Source organism: Panicum hallii, chromosome 7, assembly GCF_002211085.1.
Source record: "Panicum hallii strain FIL2 chromosome 7, PHallii_v3.1, whole genome shotgun sequence".
Lineage (NCBI taxonomy): Eukaryota > Viridiplantae > Streptophyta > Magnoliopsida > Poales > Poaceae > Panicum > Panicum hallii.
The window spans coordinates 24,312,486-24,334,433 of NC_038048.1; the positions used below are offsets into that span (position 1 = coordinate 24,312,486).

The 21,948-nt window shown below is 50.3% G+C and overlaps 1 protein-coding gene across 3 annotated transcripts; it reads left to right on the forward strand.

The window, feature by feature from the left end:
- The first annotated feature begins 804 nt into the window (after positions 1–804).
- Positions 805–21,734, forward strand: LOC112898771 (general transcription factor 3C polypeptide 5-like). Of its 3 annotated transcripts, XM_025967060.1 has the most exons (15): positions 805–1,096; positions 1,205–1,391; positions 3,881–3,973; positions 4,074–4,164; positions 10,754–10,820; positions 10,961–11,003; positions 11,561–11,732; positions 11,859–11,957; positions 13,702–13,767; positions 19,112–19,247; positions 19,630–19,825; positions 20,129–20,247; positions 20,319–20,351; positions 21,325–21,557; positions 21,716–21,734. In XM_025967060.1, exons 1-15 carry the CDS (start codon positions 809–811, stop codon positions 21,717–21,719), a joined length of 1,827 nt encoding a protein of 608 aa, XP_025822845.1. In that variant the 5' UTR covers positions 805–808; the 3' UTR covers positions 21,720–21,734. The 3 variants fall into 3 exon arrangements, with proteins under 3 accessions (XP_025822845.1, XP_025822844.1, XP_025822846.1); XM_025967059.1 differs by lacking the exon at positions 21,716–21,734 and having other exon boundaries at positions 21,325–21,616; XM_025967061.1 differs by lacking the exon at positions 21,716–21,734 and having other exon boundaries at positions 20,315–20,351; positions 21,325–21,614.
- The last annotated feature ends 214 nt before the right edge of the window (positions 21,735–21,948 follow it).

Sequence of the window (21,948 nt, forward strand, 5' to 3'; positions counted from 1 at the left end):
GTGCCTGCCGCCCTTCCGACTATCGGACGGATGTGGGACGCCCGGATCGTGCTGGCTACGGCGCTGGCCTGGACGCCGCCCTCGCCCCGCGACCCGCCCGCCCGTTGAGCTGCCATCCGTCCGCCCGGCCGCACGACTGCGGCCTGCTTTTCACCGGCTGGTCTCGTCGCGCCCTCGCTGCCGGATGCCGGCCGCCGGAATCGCCGAATTGGGGAGCTAGCAGGCCTGGGAGCTAGGGCTGCGGCGGCTAGGGATTGGGAAATCGGGGCGCACGGCTCTGTTCGTGGGGTGGGGGGGGGGTGGGGAAAGAATAGAAGGAGCGAAGCGTTACGTTGTAACCGATGGCATGCGGGTAATTATCGGCTAAAATCTACGAAAATCTGGCCTCCCTACCGCTGCGTCGATGTACTGCGGGAATCAGCCGATTCCGTGGAATCGCGTCGCCCCTCTGCGCCCTTTGTTGCTTTAGCTGATTGCTGGACGTGAATCTGGACGAAAAATCCAAACCGAACGGACCCTCAGTTTTGCATATGCACATCCAAACATGAATTGAGATTTGCGTCCAGTTAAATTCTATTTAGCAATATCATATACATCTTGTTTTTGATATTGAACCCATTTCAATATTTAGCCTAATTTGGCATTGAAGTCAATTTAATATCAAGCCTCCCAATACAAACATCCAAACAGAGCCTAATATGAATCCGCCCTCTGTCCGTACGATGTGGAAAAAAATCTTAAGGAAGACGGTATAGGTTTTAACCCTCCCCAGTCGGCCGGTGGGCCGACGGATTGACACTCGACAGAGATGGGCTGCTCAGCCCACTCCAGCGTTACAGCCTGCGACACTGCTTCGTCTCTGCCAGACTGCTTCCGCCCCTCACCGAATCCGATGGCTACACCGCCCTCTTCCCCCGCCCCCGCGCCGTCGGAGCCGGCGACCGAGTCGCCGTCCCCGTACCCATCCACCATCACGGATGGCGCGGCCTCCGGCACGCTCCCGGCGGCCGAGGCCTTCGCGGTGCACTACCCGGGCTACCCCTCATCCCCCGCGCGCGCGGCGCGCACCCTCGGCGGCCTACCTGCCATCGCCAAGGTACTACTTGCCTACAACCCTAACGCCCCCTCTAGTTCCAACTTTGCGGCGCGTCGGAGCAAAGTGAAACTGATGTTCGGCCGTGCGGCTCCTCCTCCTCTCTCGCAGGTCCGGAGCTCCGACCCCGGCGCCCGACTGGAGCTCCGCTTCCGCCCCGAGGACCCCTACTGCCACCAGGCCTTCGGCGAGTCCCGCGCCTCCACGGGCCTAGTGCTCCGCCTCTCCAGGCGCAAGGGCGACGCAGCGCCGCGCGCCGAGGTGGTCGCGCGCGTTCGGACCGCCTACCATTTCGAAGGTAAGTGCTGCCCCCCTGAGCGCGATATGTTCGATGAAATGCCGCCTGTTTGCTCTTCTTGTACAACCCGGTCCAGTTAGACGCCGTGGTATGGGTCGGTGCACTATATCACTTATCTTAGCATGTGTTTGTTTTGGGGACCAAGTGGGATGGGTTGGATCCATCCCTGTTTTTTGGGTTGGGTTGAACCCACCTCATGTTTGGTTGAGCGGGATGGGTTCATCCCAATTTTTTGTTTGGTATGAAGGATGAGGTGAGGTGGGATAGATGGCAATCTAACACCATTATTACTATTAGCTGTGGGGCCCACATGTCATCCGCTACACCTTCTTCCTCTTTGGGTGCACATTCCTACTCCGGCTACTCCCGCTACCCCGCCGTTCCTGCTGGCCAGCTCCTGCTTGCGCCGGCCCGCCACTCCCGCTGGCCGGCCTCCGCTCCCACCACTCGGCTGCGCTCCCGCCGGCCCTCATCCACACATGCGCTGCACCGCCGCACCCGCTGGCCGCCCCCTGCCTCGGCGTCGCCCCTCCCAGGTCGCGGCCTGCGCTTACATCGCGGCCGGCTTTGCGCAAGCCGGCTCACCCGCCATAGCACCACCACTCTCCCGTCCTGGCGCTGCACGGCCACCCGGACAGCACCTTCAATTGCATGGTTGCCGAAGAAATTAGTCTCCTATGGGCAATCTTGGCTCAATCCCTCGGAGTCAAAGCTTCCTTGCGTCGAGGTGAATCCAATTTAGCGCTCATCTTCACAAATCCATATCAAGGACGACTGGAATCGAAGTTCTCCCAATTGGACTCAAAGTTTTCCTTTCTAAAATTCATGGCGTGAGAAGAGCTCGAGCACACCGGGCCCTCCTGTGCGCTAGCCCCGACTGTCCTGCGCTCGTCCAGGTCGTCCTGTGCTCACGTGGCCGCCCTGCGCTTGTCCTGGCCGTGTGGAGGCCTCGCAGCTACTCGCCCCCGCCGTCCATGCCTCGGGCGTGAAGGCCCCACCGCGGCTCGCCCCGCCGTCCGCGCCTCGGGCTGCATAGGCCTCGTCGCGGCTCGCCCCCGTGCCCCCACGTGGCCGCGCCGGCCACCGTGCCCACCTCTACGCCGCACCGGGCACCCCTTCTCTGCCTCCACGAGCCGCGGCAAGCCGGCCGCCGTGCCCGCCTCCGCGTCGCACTGGGTGCCCCTTCTCTGCCTCCGCGAACAGACAAGACGACGGTGCAAACGGTGGTTGAAGTGGGTCGAGTTGGTCCCTTCGTTTTAGTGGAATCATCCCAACCCGCATCTACGGGGAATATTCCCATCTTGGTCCATCCCAACACACACGAAATTGCAACCAAACGCAGGTCGAAGTGGGTCGAACCCATCCCGACCCACTTCAACCCACCATCCAAACACATGCTTAATATTTTTATCAAGATGAATATGGAGTGAATTAGGTGGCTAACTGTCATACTATACCAAACTCTGTTAGGCAGAACATGAAAGGAGTATACATGTCATCATGTCAAATGTGAGTTGGTAACAAATGGAATAACTTTGCAAACTATGTAAGTTAGGATGTATAATTACCCCCACTGGATTGGATGGCTTTTGGAGGAGGTTCATAAGATTGGAATTAGTCTTTTGTCTTCCAGAGCCATTTGGAGCAAAAGAGTTATGAATGAAAAGGGGTCAGATCCAAGGAAAAAGGTTCCTCTAGATTCTCAAGTCTCATCCGTGTGAACCATGCTTACTGACTTACCATCTTCCTAATCCCATGCTCAGTTGAAGTCATTCATTAGTATTAACAAGAAGGACAGAAACGAGTCTGTTGATAAATGTGGGAACTGGTGATGGTGAATCTATTAATTCTGGATAAATTGGTGCAAGGGATTCTTATGAATGGCTCTTTCACTTTTATGCTTCCTAAGCAACCAAAGACTTTCTGTGTTTTGTTTCACTAGTTTGAAGTTTTACATAGTATCCTATGTTTTCTTATCTTGATCCAAACAGCACTGTCCTTTAAATTTATTTCTTCTGTTCTTATGTTTTTTTATCTGCATCCTGATGTCTCACCTGTGTTTGTTTCCCATACTTGTGTCTAGGGGTGTAAATTGGTGACCCTTAGGTGCACCTCCAATCCCTTTTAGTTTAAATATTTGTACTACTTCTCCAAAATGAAGTCCTATTTTAGAAAATTAGCACAAATATTTGAACTAAAGAGAGTTGGAGGTGCACCTAACGATCACCAATTTGCACTCCTACTTGTGTCCCAAATAGGCGCTGAAAGGAATGCCAAATTTGCATGCTATACTTGTTAACCAATGGAAATTAGAAAATAATTTTAAATAATTTTTGCTTTTCTAAACCATGACTTAGGTTTTCACTATTCTGATATTGTCTGAACCCGTACCTCTCCAATTAGTTTGATGATGTTTGAAATTATGCAAGTGATAAATTTAACATTGATTTATTCTATGTGTAAATTTGCTGATATACAGGTTAATGTAGGTATGGCAGATTTTCAGCATGTTGTTCCAGTGCATGCTGCACAAGTAAGAAAAAGAAAACGATCAAATTCACAAAATGATAATGAACATTTAGGTAGTGGTGCCTTCTTTTCTGACGTTCTTTATCTTACGGATTACAAGCTTATTGTATTGTCGCCATGTCTAGTAAATATCTTCTTTTTGCTGGATGTCAGATAAGACAAGACATCAGGAAACAGATGATGGAGATGTCATGATGTTGGTACCCCCACTCTTCTCAGTGAAGGATAGACCAACAAAGATAGCGTAAGTTACATCAGTTGCACATAGCAAATGAGTTAAACTTTGATTTCTTCAACTCGGTTGATATTTTGCAATTTGCTTCATTGCCTTCCAAGGGATAAAAATTAGCCTCATCCTGGAAAATTGTTAGTGAAATTTCCAAGATAGGAATTGTTATTGTGCGCATGCACATATGGTCTTTGTATAGAGAATGTCTTGCACTGCTGACACCAGCCAAAGGTCTTGGTCTGTGATCAAATATCCCATTTTCTTGCTTTGAAAAGAAAAAAAAAGTTGCAGCCCCCTTTAAGTCCATAGTCTACATTGTCGGTCTGTGAGCCAAGAAATTAGAGGGGAGCGTTGGAGTGTATTGCTCACCTTTTCACTGAACAGCTTAAGCTTGGGCATAAAACATTAAGAGTTATGCCTTCCTGCCGAGGACACATGCATGTTGATCATGGCATGTATTATTAAATTAGTTTGGGTTAAAATTTTGATTTGAAAGCAACAACAACCTAAACAAACATTTGGACTTAATGTGCATGGCTTCTGATTGAATTGTTCATTATTGAAACATATGATATATGGTTTCAAAACGTTCAAAAATTCAAATAATGAGTACAGCATCTAGCAGTGTATTTTTCAGCTTTATGTGATTGTTATCCGATTGACTCTTTTAGCTCCAGCTTCCCCTTTTTGGAATAATAAACTAGCTTTCTCTATGAAAATGGTCAGACTAAAATGAGGGAGAGGAATAGCTAGATGCATGTTCCTGTAAATAGATTTGTTTATGGTTAGCATATAGCTTTTTTAGAGAAATAATTCCCCAAAACTTAATATTTTGACCCTTTTTCCTTGCCAAATGCCTCTCCATAGTCCTTGACACTAATAAATGTGACTTACCTTTCGTAGGACTCATACAGTCAATGCGGTAGCACCACTAGTCTATAATAATGCATGTCCATTGATTTCAGAATTGTTTCTTGTGCTTCCTTACCTCTTGTGTCTTTAAAATAAAATAATTTTGTACTTTGTTGTCCTGCTCATAAGTGAAAAGTGCCCATTGGAAAAAAATATATTGAAGTTGTTGGAGTATTGTGGCCCATGGAGGCCCATGCTATGTACATTACCTATATACCCAATTAGGATTTTGGAATGGATGAGACACTCTTACTCTCACATGGTATCAGAGCCAGGCAGGTCTCCTCCTCCCCTCCTGCCCGCCGCCGCTTCCGCCGCCGCCGGCCACCATGGCCGGCTGCCAGCCGCCGGCCCCTCCTCCTCCTTCCCTCTCCTCCTTCCCTCCCCTCTCCTCTTCCTCCCCCTCCTCTGCTCCCGCTCGCGCCGCTGCGGGTGCGTGGGCCGCCGGCGCCGGGCTGCCGCCGCCCGGTTTTCTTGCCGCTGGGCCGATCCCGCCGCCGCCGCCGTCGCACGTTCTGGCCTCGGGATGGCGCCCGAGGATGGGTCGCTCTCCGCCGCTGCTCTCCGTGGACAGCAGGCTGACGCCGCTCTCGCCGCGGCCCTCCTCGCCGCCAAGTCGGAGGCTTCGGCGGCCCAGGAGCGGGTCCGTGCGGCAGCCCTCGCCTGGGAACACGAGCGCGCCACGGCCGACGCCCTCGCTCTCCGGGTCGCCGAGGCGGAGCGCTACCTCTGCATCTCCTCCGGCCAGCCCGTCGACCCTGAGCCCGGCACCTCCTCCTCCTTCCAGGCCCCGCCTGCTGGATCTGGAGCCCGATACGACCTGACCGACCCTATGGTCGCCCAGCTCCACCTCCAGGCTGCCGGCGTCCAGAACATCAGGGCCCTGGTCTCCGTCCTCCTCGACCCCGCGTCCTCCTCCTACGGCTGCTGGCGGGACCAGGTCCTCCTCACCCTCCGCCGCTACGCCCTCGACGACCACGTCCTCGTCGACTCACCGATCGAGGCGCGGGACGTGGCGTGGCTACGTCTCGACAGCGTGGCCTTGTCCTGGATCTTCGGGACCATTTCCCTAGATCTTCAGGACCTCGTCAGGACCCACGGCGGCACTGCGCGGCAGGCTTGGGTGGCGCTCGAGGGGCAGTTCCTCGGCAACGCCGAGTACCGCGCCCTCCAGCTCGACGCCACTTTCCGCACCTTCGTCCAGGGGGACCTCTCTGTCGGTGAGTACTGCCGGCGGATGAAGCGCATGGCTGATGCTCTTCACGACCTCGGGGATCCGGTGTCCGATCGGGTCTTGGTGCTCAATGTCCTACGGGGCCTGAGCAGCACCTACGACCACCTGAAGTGCTGGATCACCCGCCAGAGGCCCTTTCCCACCTTCCTGCAGGTCCGGGACGACCTCGCCCTTGAGGAGATCTCCAGGGGCCTCGCGCCTGGATCCTCCTCACCCAGCCCCGCCGCACTCATTGCTGCTCCACCGGCCTCCTCCGCTGCTCCTGCCACCTCCCTCCTTGGGGCTGCTCCCGCCGGGCAGACCGGAGGAGGGGGGGGGGGGGGGGGGCGTGGACGTTGCCGGCGATGGGGTAGTGGTGGTGGCACTGGTGGCCCTACTCCTGGGGATACCGGTACCGGTGGGGGCCGTCGGGGCGCGCCGACCTCGGCTCCCGCTTCTGCTCCTGCCCCTGGAGGTACGCCCTGGCCATCCTTCAGCAACCCCTGGTCAGGGCGCATCTCAATGTGGCCGTTCCAGGGTCCGGCAGGGGGGCTTCGTCCTCAGCTCCAGCCGGCGGCCATGTTCACTGGTGCTGCTCCATTCTTCGCACCGTCCTGGACCCCGCCCGCTCAGCCTAGCCAGCAGCCGACCTGGCCTGGGGGGTGGGACCAGGCCGCTCTGGCGCAGTCCTTTAGCACCATGGGACTGACACCGCCGGCCAGCACCGAGTGGATTGCCGACTCGGGTGCCTCGTTCCACACCACTCCTGATGCCGGTATCCTCTCTTCTGTCCGGCCCCCACACCCCTCTTGTCCTTCTATCATGGTTGGTGATGGGTCTTGCCTTCCTGTCACCGCCGTGGGTTCTGCTCCTCATCTTCCTAATATTCTTGTTGCCCCTCGAATGGTTCACAACCTTCTTTCCATTCGCCAGTTTACTGCTGACAACTCCTGTTCTATCGAATTTGACTCCTCTGGTCTTACTGTGAAGGATTCGGCTTCCCGGCGTCCACTTCTCCGATGTGACAGTCCGGGGCCCCTTTACACCCTTCGGCTTCCTGCTTCCGCTGCCTCGCCTTTAGCTTCTCTGTCTGCTGCTTTTGCCGTGACACCTTCTTCCACAACCTGGCACCGCCGGCTTGGTCACCCCGGCCGCGACGTTTTGGCTCAGCTCAGCCGTAGTACCGATGCTCCTTGTACTAAGGCTCCTGCTGAGCACCTCTGTCATGCGTGCCAGTTAGGTCGTCATGTTAGACTTCCGTTTTCTTCTTCCTCTTCGCATGCTGCGCATGCTTTTGATCTAATTCACTGTGACCTGTGGACATCTCCTGTACTCAGCATGTCTGGTTATAAATATTATTTGGTCATTGTTGATGATTTTTCTCATTACTCTTGGACTTTTCCTTTGCGCACCAAGTCTGAGACCTTCCCCACCCTCCTCCACTTCTTTGCCTGGGTGTCCACTCAGTTCGGCCTCACTGTTAAGGCCGTCCAGTGTGACAACGGGCGGGAGTTCGATAACTCTACCTCCCGGTCCTTCTTCCTGTCTCGGGGTGTTCAGCTGCGTATGTCTTGTCCGTATACCTCTCCTCAGAACGGCAAGGCTGAGCGGATGATTCGCACGACGAACGACGTCGTGCGCACCCTTCTGATCCAGGCCTCTCTGCCCCGCGCTTCTGGGCTGAGAGCCTCCACACCGCCACCTACCTGCTTAACCGTCTCCCGTCCACTGCTTCTCCTGCTCCCACTCCACACCACGCTCTCTTCGGTACCCCTCCTCGCTACGACCACCTTCGGGTCTTCGGGTGTGCGTGTTACCCTAACACCTCCGCCACCGCTTCTCACAAGCTGGCGCCCCGCTCGACTCGTTGTGTGTTCCTTGGGTACTCCCCTGACCACAAGGGGTACCGATGCCTTGACCTCACCTCTCGCCGCGTTCTGATCTCCCGACACGTCGTCTTTGACGAGTCGGATTTCCCCTACTCTACCTCCTCTACACCTTCTCCTGACCCCGAGCTGGAGACTCTGTTTCCGACTGACCCGGTGGTTCAGCCACCGTTACCTGTCTGTCCTTTCCCTGCAGGTTCCCCTGGCACGCCGGCACCGTCTCCGGTGACCCCTGCTGCGTCGAGCGCGGCCCCGGTGCCCGCAGTCGCGCCACGCGCGGTCCCCGGACCTCCGGTCGCGCCGCGCGCAGCCCCGGTGCCTTCTCGTGCACTTGCGCGGTACGCCCAGCCGGTGCAGGTGTACCGGCGTCGCTTGGCGCCGGCCCCGACACCACAGCGGTACGCTGAGCCGGTGCAGGTGTACCGGCATCGTTCGGCGCCACCACTGGCGCCGCCTCCTGCTCCGGAGGCCTCTGCGACGCCGTCGCCGCCGCCGCCGCCTCCTCCGGCTCCCTCTCGGGCTGAGCCGGAGGTATACCACCCGCCAGTCATCCATCGGGATCCTCGGCATCTCCATCCCATGGTGACTCGGCGGATGGCGTCTCAGGCCGCAACTTTCTCCGCCGCCGAGGGAGAGCCGCTGGTGTCTCCGATACCCTCCTCTATCCGCGACGCCTTGGCGGATCCTCACTGGCGTCGCGCGATGGAAGAGGAGTACGCGGCTCTTCTTGCCAACCAGACGTGGGACCTCGTGCCGTGTCCGTCTGGTTGCAATGTGGTGACTGGCAAGTGGATCTGGACGCATAAGCGTCGGGCTGATGGCACACTGGAGCGCTACAAGGCTCGCTGGGTTCTCCGGGGGTTCACCCAGCGGCTTGGTGTGGATATGATGAGACCTTCAGCCCAGTCGTGAAGCCTGCTACGGTGCACACTGTCCTGTCGCTTGCGCTCTCGCGCTCTTGGCCTGTGCACCAACTGGACGTGAAGAATGCGTTTCTTCACGGCACTCTGTTAGAGACCGTCTATTGCTCTCAGCCAGCGGGATTTGTGGATTCGAGTCGTCCGGATCTGGTCTGCCGGCTCAACAAGTCTCTCTATGGGCTGAAACAGGCTCCTCGGGCTTTGTACTCTCGGTTCGCCACGTTCTTGCTGACATTGGGGTTCACCGAGGCCAAGTCTGACACGTCTCTCTTCGTCTACCGCCGAGGGAATGAGACCTCCTATCTGCTGCTCTACGTTGATGACATTGTGCTCACCGCCTCCAGTCAGCAGTTGCTTCAGAGTGTCATCTCCTCTCTGCAGCAGGAGTTTGCTATGAAGGATCTCGGTCAGCTCCACCACTTCTTGGGCGTCACTGTTGAGCCTCGCCCGTCTGGTCTTCTCATGCACCAGCGGCAGTACGCACTCGATATCCTAGAGCGGGCTGGGAGGACTGATTGCAAGCCCTGCTCCACCCCTGTCGACACTCAGGCGAAGCTCTCCGCTGATCTGGGTGATCCGGTGGCTGATCCTACTGCCTACCGGAGTCTGGCTGGTGCTTTGCAGTACCTCACCTTCACCAGGCCGGACCTCACCTACGCTGTCCAGCAGGTCTGTCTCCACATGCATGATCCTCGGGAGTCACACCTTGCTGCGCTGAAGCGTCTCCTCCGCTACGTCCGTGGCACTGTGGACCTCGGCTTGGTACTTCACCGCTCGTCTTCTGCTGAGCTGGTGGTCTACACCGACGCTGACTGGGCTGGCTGCCCGGACACTCGTCGCTCCACTTCCGGCTACGCCGTCTTCCTGGGCGGTAACCTGGTCTCCTGGTCGTCCAAGCGGCAGCCGGTTGTCTCTCGCTCCAGTGCCGAGGCGGAGCACCGGGCTGTTGCTAACGGCGTAGCGGAGGCGTCCTGGCTACGGCAGCTCTTGGCGGAGCTCCACAGCCCGCTCGCCAAGAGCACGCTCGTCTACTGCGACAACGTCAGCGCCGTGTATCTCTCCACCAACCCCGTCCAGCATCAGCGGACAAAGCACGTGGAGATCGACCTACCCTTCGTGCGCGACAGAGTCGCAATCGGCGATGTACGGGTCCTCCACGTCCCGACTACCTCCCAGTTTGCTGACATCTTCACCAAGGGGCTGCCCTCCTCGACCTTCTCGGAGTTTCGATCCAGCCTCAACGTAGCCGGTGGCTAGTTGTGGCTGCGGGGGGGGGGGGGGGGGGGTATTTGCCCTTGTACTCTCTTCTTGTCCAGTCTTGAACACCGCTGCGCCGGTTGTTCAGACTGCGGGGGGGTGTTGGAGTATTGTGGCCCATGGAGGCCCATGCTATGTACATTACCTATATACCCAATTAGGGTTTTGGAATGGATGAGACACTCTTACTCTCACAGAAGTTAATAGCATGCAGATATTCTGGAACTAGTGATGTGTATCTTGTCTAGATCATTTCTAATTGATCAGTTGATCTGTGACCATTTATTTTTCATAACAGGATAAACATTCAGATTCTAAAAGCTTTTTATTACCATGTGGTATTAGAATGTGTAAAATTTCATTTCACTTAAATTGAATATAAATTTGCCTAATATTTACTAATGCAATTGTTCTAGGCTTCTACCATCATCAAATGCAGTATCTAAAAGCATGCACAGGGGAGTCGTACAAGAACGATGGGAGGTACATAATCTTGATTTACTTCCTTTATATCGATGGTTACTTACACAGTGCCATGGATACTTGTCAGAGATGCAAGCATTCTACCTAGTGGGAAATGGCTGACTGAATGAAGTAATTATTTCTTTTTTCTTTGGTTACAGATGAAGGTTGGACCAACTCTTGCTCTTCCTTTCAACATTCAAGATATCCTTTGGGCAGACATGCATATGATACTGTGATCTTCATTAAGTAGGCACATACTCCTTTGTGCAAACTCAAAAGTTAAGAGGAAATAAATCAGAAATGGGCAAAAAAAAAAGCCTCTTGGGTGGGAAGGGTCATTCAAAAGAAGAAGAAAAAATAATGTAAAAGAGAGTACAAGCTCAATTCAGGGGGAGAAGAGAGTGGTGGGCAGAGGAACCGGGCGGAATCCCGGGAAGAAGGTGTGATTGGTGTTATGTGCATATTCGTATTGGTTCTTGACGTGGTGGAATGGCAAGCATCAGAACCACATCTCTGCATTAATGAGAACAATGCTGTGTTAATGACTCACTGTTTCGTTATGACCAAATGCCTTGCTGTTCTGACATGACCTTCTTCCAAAATTCACTTTTTTAATGTGGACAGATTAGATATTCTTCTTAGAAAGCAAAATCTTTTTCCCTCTCAAGGTTTGATTGCATGCCTACCTCTCGTACCTTTGTCATGATGTAATTGCAATATTATTGCATTCCTTCTTTGTTACCTTAATTCACATATACTTGTTCCGGGGAAGATTAATTGGGAAGACCATGTACGAAAGAATTCAGTAGATTGGGACTGGCAAATGGCTGTCTGCAAATTGTTTGAAGAGCGTCCAGTGTGGCCAAGGCAATCACTTTATGAACGTCTGCAAGACGATGGTGTGCATGTCTCACAAAACCAATTCAAAAGGTTTCATTGTTCTTCCACTCTTGTAGAGCTGCCTCATCATTTAGTTCCTTTGTTACGCCGTTCAATTACTATTTTCTTTACTCATTCTGTATTCTTTTGGTTTGGATGCCATTTTTGTCTGCTCAGGCTTCTGTTTAGAGCTGGATACTACTTCTCTACAGGACCTTTTGGTAAATTCTGGATCAGAAGAGGATATGACCCTCGTAAAGATCCTGACTCACGAATGTAAGCAACAGCTCCTTTGTTAATAGTATTTGTGTTGTTTATTATTTTACAAACTGTTACTGGTTTGTGCTTTTGATTCAATTGCATTATTGTAGACACCAGCTGTTTCCATTGTTTTTCTTTCCAGCTGAAAATGTGGTTTGAGTGTTCCACGCTCGGTTGGGCAACATTTGTACTAACCAAAAAGCATAAAAAAACTAAGAACACTGATGCTTACATTAACATGTCTTTGAGGTTCATACTTGTTTTCCGTATTGGATGAAGTGGTATATGCTTTAAACCTTCTGTCATTAGAACAGTGCTGTGAAGCCAAGAGAGAGAAAAAGAAGCATCAAGCATAATGATTACTTAACTAGAAGGAACAATGAAAATATAATACAAGAACATAAAACTTTGGACTTCATAAGTACTGACAGTAGTATTGTCATTGAATTCTTAGTTTTCAGCATGCCATCTGTTCTGTTCATGTGAAAGAAAGGTTTTATTGGGTAGACACTGCTGTGTTCCTTAAAACTTTCAGTTATACCTTTGAAAATTTCCTGCATATGGAAATGGCAAAATTGGAGAGAAATGCTAAATTTTCATTTTCTCTAGTTATCTTTTCTCTCATCATGTATACTCTTGATTGGCAAAAACATAAATAATTTTTTGAACGCTGTTCACTGAATTGTCAAGTTGTTTACATTACTGGTTTTATAAAAAAGGAAATACTGCATATACAATCCCAGATTTTAGCCCCACTTGCAAATACCCCCATAATGTTGAATAGTTACATTCAAAATCATACATATTTCTTATTGCAAAATCTAAGTCAAAACTCATGTTGGTTTGCAATCCAAAACCACCATTTGTTGCACTTCAAAAGACAAATTTCTCATGATTTCTTTCACCATGGAGCTTACCCTGCACCCTCTGAAACTCTAGTACCACCACCATTGACCAGAGAAATCAGCCTCAACGGAGGCACTTGAGTTGTTGGGGAGACACATGAGGCATTCTTGCCACACAATCTATGCAGTACCGATCTGGCCCAAAGGGCCCAGGCCATAACAGTCTATGATTTATAGCTGTCTCCTTCGCCATTAATTATTCGTTTTTTCTTGTAGAAACTGACATACCCATTTTTCCTTTTAAAAATGACTTTTCCTTGGTTGTCATACAGGACTTGAGCATGCTGTTAGCAACAGATGGTATTACCACTGTAACACGTTCTTTTCAGTAAAGTTTACTGCTAATGCTTAGAAACTGTGAACACAAAGTGACTAAATATAATTTGAATTTATCTGAACTTATTCTCCTTTTGCACCTAGTTCACTTTATGCAAAAAAAACATGTATTTAATATTAGGTGGCATCTGCACTTTTTTAAATTGAATTATGATATTCAAGTTTTCATAAAAAATTATTTGACTTCCATCTAAAAAAACTTCTCTTCTTGGGAAAGTAGCAAATTGGCATGCTTACATGGGTGATATCTTTTTCTTTTGAATCAAGTAGCTCTCTAGTCTCTTCTGCTATATTCTGTTTTTTTGTCTCCCAAAATTTTGTTAGGTATACCAATATGTCTTTGCATCGGACTATTAGAGGTTTAATACATTACATTTGAAATTTGGAGGGTCTAAATGAATTAACCCAAAGTTCAAAGATTATTATGGTAATCTTTTCTGCGCATTTTGTTTTACCATTTGAACAGGGAAGTTATGTTTGGCAATACTGTATCAGCTGAGATGTTTTTTGTTTGCTAGATATCAGAGAATTGACTTTCGTGTGCCTCCTGAGCTAAGAAATCTTCTAAGGACAAAGGATTCTGGGTGAGCCATATTTTTCCTTTTAGTTAGTAGTTGAAGTAATTTCTATTGAAGAACTTTGACGACTAACCTAAGTAGATTTCCAAATGGAACAAACAGTGGCCGCGGTAGAGCAGGGAGGGGGCGAGCGAGAGGTCCTCCTCCCCTGGCGGCCTGGTCAGGGAGGCAGCAGCCCTAACCCTGGTGCCTGCTGCCTTTAGGTCGGCTGGCTCATATGTGAAGAGAGTTGGAGTTGGGCAAACACCAAACCACCTGGGGGGGGGGGGGGGCTTTCATATATATAGTTGTGCAAGAGGAAGCCTAAAAGGCTGCTGTTACAAGAGTTACAAGAGGGAGCCTAAAAGGCTGCAGTTACAACTATTTATATCTAATACCCGCCCCGCAGTCACGGGGGAGCTTGGCGGACAACAAGACTAGTCCTAAAGTTAGTAAACAACTATATAGGGAGATCCTTGGTCATAATGTCAGCATACTGATGGGAGGACGGTACATGCAACACCCGAACCTGCCCCAAAGTCACCTTCTCATGAACGAAGTGGATATCGATCTCAATATGTTTCGTGCGACGGTGATGGATAGGATTGGCCGTCATGTAAACCGCGCTAACATTGTCACAGTAGACAACGGTTGCCATGGTGTGGGGAATATGGAGCTCCTGAAGCAACTAGCGCAGCCAACAACACTCGGCCACAGCATGTGCAACTGCCCTGTACTCGGCCTTAGCACTGGAGCGAGAGACGGTCGTCTGGCGTTTAGAGGACCATGACACCAGATTGTCACCGAGATATACGCAGTAGTTAGAGGTAGAACGCCTAGAGTCTAGGCAACCGGCCTAGTCTGCATTAGAATATGCTGTGAGGGTGTCCACACGACCGGCACCAATGTGAAGACCTGATGATAGTGTACCCTTCACATAGCGAAGAATACGCTTGATGAGCGTGGCTCTTGAGGATCGCGCATGAACAAGCAAACTTGCTGAACAACATATGCCAGGTTAGGACGAGTCAGGGTGAGATACTGCAAGGCACCCGCAATACTCCTGTAGTCTGAAGGATCCGCAACCGGAGGACCATCTGTAGTTGACAACTTAGACTTGCTATCAACGGGCGTCGAGGTGGAGTGGCACTCGCTCATACCGGCGCGCTGAAGCAGGTCCAAAGCATACTGCCGCTTGAGACAGAAACAATACGTCAAAGGTGCGTGTGACAGAGATCCCAAGGAAGTGATGAAGATCACCCAGATCAGTCAGCGAATTCTGTATGAAGACGCCCAATGAGTGAAGCAGCTCTATCAATGAGGCAGTGAGAACAATGTCATCGACATACAGAAGTAGATAAGCGGTGCTAGAGCTGTCCTTGTACACAAACAAGGAGGTGTCAGAAACCGAAGGAACAAAGCCCAACTGTCTTATGTAAGTGGCAAACCGCTGTTACCATGCACGAGGAGCCTACTTCAACCCGTAAAGTGACTTCTACAGGAGATAGACATAATCTGGATGAGATGGATCAATGAACCCAGGAGGCTGCTGGCAGTACACTGTCTCATCAAGATTCCCATGGAGGAAGGCGTTCTTCACATCAAGCTAACGGATCGGCCACTGGTGAGAAACAACAATGCTGAGAACAGTCCTGATAGTTGCCAGCTTGACAACCGGACTGAAAGTCTCATCATAATCAATGCCATGCTGCTGAGAGAAACCACGAACAACTCATCGAGCCTTATGATGCGCAAGAGAGTCATCTGAATGAAACTTGTGCTTATAGATCCACTTTCCTGTCACCACATTAGCACCAGGAGGCCGAGGAACAAGTCGCCAAGTACCATTGTCAACCAAAGCCTGGAACTCATCTGCCATGGCCGCTCGCCAATTAGGGTTAGCAAGGGCGCTGCGATAATTGGCCGGAATAGGAGAAGCAACAAGATGATCAGCAGACAAATTCCGGTAGTTGACAGGCAGAATGGTAGCGGATTGAAGACGGGTGATGCATCAAAGGACAGGAGGTGGAGATGAGCCGCGCATGGGCTGTGGAGGGGGAGCAGGTGGCTGAAGCATGCGAGCAAACTCGCTGTACTGCCGCACGGGCATAGGAGCGTGAAGACAGCGGCTGTAAACCTGACCATAGCGGCCAGGTGGGGCGGCAGCAACCGGAGTAGGCGTTGCTGCTTGTGGTGCGGCAGCCATGGGCGCAGGCACAGCAGGATTGTCGACGGGTCCTGGTGGGGGCACAGAGCCACGCCTGCTCGGACTAGGAAGAGCCGAAGGCCCTGGTGGGGGTACGGAACCGCTCCCACCAGGAGCAGAATCATTGAGGGGTTCTGGTGGGGGCACAGGACTACGCCCGCCAGAAAGTGGCCTCGAGCGCTCAACGTCCAAGGAGGACGGAGCATCCTCTGGTGTAGGAGTGCCACGAGCTGCAGGATTAGTAAAACAAGGCAAAATATCCATGTCGCCATCAAGCAGAAAATCAAAGGAGGTGGTAGGAACAGGAGGCTCTCTAGCGAAAGGAAAAGTGGATTCATCGAAAACAACGTGACGAGATATGATAATCTTACGCGTAGAGAGATCCAAACAGCAATACCCCTTATGGGACGTGGGATATCCTAAGAACACACAGGCAGCTAAGCGAGGGGCGAGCTTATGCTGAGCGGTGGCTTGTAGGTTCGGGTAGCATAAGCACCTGAAGACGCGCAAGTGCTCATAAGCGGGGGGCGTCTTATGGAGGCGAGTGTAGGGGATCTCGTGGCCGATTGAAGAGGAGGGGCGACGGTTGAGAAGATACGTGGTTGCTGCGAGGGCCTCAGCCCAGTATGAGGGTGGCATGGCTGCATGGATGAGAAGGGTGCACACGGAGTTGTTAAGGGTACGAAGCACGCGTTCGGCCATGCCATTCTATGGAGAAGTGTATGGATAGGATAAGCGAAAGACAATGCCATCAACAGCTAGCGAGGAGTGCATGGCGCGATTGACAAATTCAGTCCCGTTATCTGCCTGAAAGCATTTAACAGGAAGGCCGAACTGGGTGCGAATGTAACGAATAAAGTCAACGATGAGCTGATGCACCTCTGACTTGTGCCTAAGTGGAAAGGTCTAACAAAATTGCGTGAAATCATCCTGCAGAACCAAGTAATAAGAGCAACCAGAAATACTAGCCACAGGAGAGGTCCAAACATCGCAATGGACTATCTCGAAGGGGAAACAGTTTGAGAAGTAGTAGTAGTAAAGGGTAGACGCGCATGCTATCCAAGCTGACAGGAGTGGCAAAGGGAGCGATCTACTTTGTTACAGGAAATTAAACTGTTCTTCTTGAGGCTAGCACTAGCGGCGGGACTAGGATGGCCGAGGCGACGATGCCACAGAGAGGATGATGCTGCAACTAGGGCATGGGCGACAAAAGGTATGGTGTAGAGGTCACCAACACTATTGCAGCGAAGAATCATGCGTCACGTCCTGAGGTCCTTGACAGAGAAACCAGAAGCGTCAAATTCAATAGAACAACTATTATCGCGAGTGAACTGACGAACGGAATGTAAATTACAAACAATTGATGGGATGACAAGGACGTTGTTCAAAACGAAGTTGGACGTATCGGTGGCAAGATAGAGGAGCCGCGAGATGTGACAAGGATATGTGCACCATTGCCTACTATAAAAGAAGAATGAGCAGCGGATGAGCGAGAAAGGAGTATACCCTCGGACGAGTGCATGCGCGTCGACGCGCCGGTGTCCATCACCCACTGATTGCCCTGTAGCGCCATCTGCTGCAAGGCGGCCACAAGTCTAGCCTGATCCCATGACGGAGAAGGGTGGGAGACCTGCAGAGGCGCGAACGTCGTCTCGGCCTGCTATGTGGGGAGGCTGTAGGCGGTATGGGCCTGGGGGCGCAAGACCCAGGATGCCCTGGCGACGCCATCCCTGTCGGCTGGCGGCTCCAGCACCACCCTGGCCGCCTCGCTAGTTGCCGGCCTAGCCCTAGCCACCCTGCTGCGGGGCCCAAGGGTTGAAGCACACCCACGGGCCAGCAGGGGAGGGGCCATGGCTCTGCTGCGACTGCTGGTTGCCACTGCCACCCCCATTGCCGCCGTTGCGCCGGCCGCCGTAGCCCTTCTCGCAGCGCTGCTACTGCTGGCTGCCGGACTGCTGCAGGGGTGCGGATCGGGAGTTGGAGTGGCAGGTGGATGAGCCGCAGGAGGGGTTGTTGGAGGCGATGAGGGTGGTGGACGCCGCAACCTTGTCGGCGTTGGCGAGGAGGAGTTCCTTGATCGTGAGCTGATCGAGGGTGCTGGCGAAGTCGAGGTTCATGCCGGCGATGTAGTCGACGGAGGAGACAGAGCGGGGATTCAATCCTCGAAGGAGATTGAGGACTTGGGTGTTATCCGGAACAGGCTGTCCGACGTCTCAGAGGGCGTCGGCGGCCTTCTTCATCTTCTGGCCGTACTCAGAGATCGAGAGATCGCCCTAAGTCATGGTGTGGAAGGCATGACTCAGGTAGATCGCCCGCGGCGCCCTGTCGGATTGGAAGTGATTGGAGATGGCGACCCACAACTTGCGAGCCGTCTAGTTGTTGTCGCCCATGGTGAAGTTGAGGACAGCGTCGGAGACCGAGCTGTAGAGCCAGCTACGGACACAGTAGTCCGCCTTCCAGGCCGGCCAAGAGGGGTCGGTGGGGGGTGGAGGAGCTGAACCGTCGATGTGCTGCATCAGCCCGAACTTGCCGCACATCAAGCGGAAGAAGGAGAACCACTTGCTGTAGTTGGATCGCTGCAGCTTGAGCGTCATCGGTACATGGGACTTGACGGAGACGGTCGCGTAGGGGTTGGCGTAGAGGGGGCCGGAGGAATCGCCGGAGAAACTGGGCGCCGTTGGAGAACCGGTGGTGGCGCCGACGGGGAGGAGTCCCGACCAGCGGCTGGTGAGGGGAGAAGGGGAGGGGGCAGCGGACGAGAGGAGGAGGCGCAGGCCTAGGAAGGGGCCTGGTCTCTTGATACCATGAAGAGAGTTAGAGTTGGGCAAACACCACACCACCCGGGGGGGTGGGGGGGGTGGCCTTTCCTATATAGTTGCACAAGAGGGAGCCTAAAAGGCTGCTGTTACAACTATTTATAACTAATAATATGGCCCTTGGGGATTAGGCCCATAACAAGATAATTGCTTTGTCTATCAGCATCTTTTTATTTGTTCTTGATGGCTCTATATTTGTTTCCTTTCAGAAAAAGATTTCTTTCAGTGCAACTGAGAGCTATTGTTTTCCCTGGTCTGCAACTCAATATGAGGGCATTTTCCATTGCTGCTTGCATTTGTCCCCCTTGCTTATACATCTCTGTTTCTTAATGTGTTTTGGTACTTACAGATCTCAAAAGTGGGCAGAGATGTGCAAGCTTGAAGTGATGCCATCTCAGAGTTTCATCTTTCTGCAATTATTTGAACTGAAGGATGACTTTATTCAAGAAGAAATTCGAAAACCTTCTTATCAATCAATTTGTTCAGTGAGTACCTAGACAATTGTTTTTAGGCTTTATTTTAGTCTCTATACTACTTATAAATTGTGTCTGAACTCTTCATTATTGCTCATTCACTTCATATCCATTACGGTCAATTAATTACATGATATTTGTGCATTCTGGGATCTGATGTTGGTATTAATATCAGGAGCTCATTGTAAAGAAACTGTAGCAATAGTTAATTGGTGCTGCAGCAATTAGTGTTTTTTTTACTATCTTTCACCAGAGCACATTAAGTTCTCCTGCACTCCAATCCTTGGACCATCATGTGAATATTCATGAAAAATTATGACAAAGTTTGGTGATGTAGATTACTATCATCAACCTGCTTACAATGGATGCTCCAGAATAACTGATTCCTGTGTAGCGTTTTACAGGATGGTTTTCTAAGCCAATGATGAAAACTCTGAGGTTGCAAGTGAGCATAAGGTTCCTTTCTTTATTACCTAGTGAAGAGGCAAAAAGCTTGTTGAGGAATGCCCATGAACTTATTGAAAGGTCCAAGAAGCAGGAAGCCCTTTGGAGATCTGAGCGATCAAAAGAGGATAAGCATGTTGATGAAGGTCTGTTTCATTTCATCTACTTCTTATCACTAGTTTAATGCATAACCTTCGATTTATATCAGCGATGTGCAATATGAACATATTAACAACACCTGTGGACCTGCCAAGCTACACAAGCAGTATGAATATATTGCTGCTTGGACAGCTTACAACGTTATCAAGCTAATTTGTAGTTTTTGTACGGGCATAGTGCAAGTTCAGACCAGTTAGCTTGTTTTCCATACGAAGGCAATTGTTCTTTCTCAGGAGAGATACCTTAGCACATCTATCCTGGATGTTAAATCGCCCTTTTTCTCCCTATAGAAGCTCCTGCCACACATACTGGAACTGAGGATCAAGTTGGCCTTAACAACTCTGATAGTGAGGATGTAGATGATGAAGAAGAGGAAGAGGAGTCTGATGGCTATGATTCTCCACCTATGGTATGTCACCACCTGCAATAATGTCCATTATATGCTACAATAACTTCACTTACTGTATCTGTTGTAGGCAGAGGGTTTTCGTGGTTTCACCTTGGATGATTCCTGTATCCTTTATAACATTAATCAATAAGTTTTGTTTTCTCTTCTCACTATTTAATGGTGAGTTTGTTATATTCATAGTTATGTTCATAATTGCCACATTTAATTTCACACATTTATTTAAAACTAGCAAATATGCCCGTGCATTGCTATGGGAAGCTATATAAATATATTAATTAGCATATAAATATATATGTATTATACATCATATGTATTTTATAATAACATATTATACATCATATGTCTTTTTCTAGTTTACTCGCCAAATGCTAATTCTAAACGGTTTCGGAACCTTAATTCAATATACGGTCTTCCGGATTCTGATTAGGACTCCGATTGACGGACTATGGAACCATTGGTTGCTTTACTAATATGCTTTAGTAATAGTAGAGATAGATATTTGGAGATTAAAAATGGTTGGTAACTTTTATTTCACCCATTCCATGTCTGATAGTAGTAACCTTTTGGATCTTTACCTATCTACCTATCAAGCATACATCTTTCGTGTGCAAGTAATGAGCTCAGAAGTGATCCACAAGTCATCTTCCATGACAGTTAAATAAGTTTTAGTTTTCTTTCTCTCCGTGTTCCCATTCTCTCTGTTTGTTTAGACCAGCTTTGGTGTCTTTTTGAAATGTCACATTGACATTTATTATTTTTCTTTGATACCATTGACATTATTATGTTGGTTTTCAAAAGAAACACAGCAAGTGTTATGGTTTCCCACATCTTCAGCAATAGGGTTATATGAATTGATTTCACCATGTGCTTAACCTCTGATAAATACTATTCTGTCAGAATATGACATTACTACTTGCATCTTTATTTTCTGCTAAGGTCAAATTGTCTAGGTTCATGTTCCATGGCATAGATTCAACTTTTATAGGGTAACAGAACATTCTACTTAGAAACTAATTGCCTCCATCCAAATCACCCTTTGATGAGGTTCCTAGTTGTTTTCCTATGACCTGTTATCAGATGCCATCGGTGAAGGCTTCTCCAATGGATACCTCGAAGAAGTGCTGCGCAGCTTTCCATTGCAGGAAGATGGCCAAAACAGATCAGCTGATGCCCCTAATGCTGATGGTAGTGATGGGGAGTTTGAAATTTTCGAACAACACAGTGACGAGGAGTCGTCCGATGGTTAGATTGGTTTTCATGGGAGTTGATCTTCCACAGCTTCAATTTTGCAAGCAATATATCAGATGCATGTAAGAATTGCATTTCATGACTTTTGTTAAATTATCGTTTTCATTTCGTTGGGTACTTATGTTTCGTTGGTTACTTACGACCTTACTAGTTCATTTCCTATGCGTTGCTCCGTGTCTACTGAAATCCTATAATCCCGACACAAATCATATTTGATCAGCTAACACCGTCGTCGTGGAATTGTGCTATGCCATCGGACAGTCATCAGACTCTTGCTGTTCGCCGGTTCGCAGCAAAGCTCTGCTCGAGCCTACTCAGGTTGCAAGAACCGTCCAATTTAATATCATTTTAAGCAAACCGTTGGTCATTATTATCAATAAGATGAGAGTTAACGTGCGCTCGCTCAAGAGTGTGTCACGTGTTAATCCACGTCTAAAGAAGACATGTTGTTTG

Bases quoted from the DNA above. Each gene is read 5' to 3' on its own strand.
- LOC112898771 (XM_025967060.1), top strand. From the start codon at position 809: ATGGGCTGCTCAGCCCACTCCAGCGTTACAGCCTGCGACACTGCTTCG. The intron at 11,004-11,560 runs ATATCCTTTGGG...ATTCACATATAC, and splicing joins TCTTCCTTTCAACATTCAAG to TTGTTCCGGGGAAGATTAAT. The intron at 20,248-20,318 runs GTATGTCACCAC...TGTTGTAGGCAG, and splicing joins GCTATGATTCTCCACCTATG to AGGGTTTTCGTGGTTTCACC.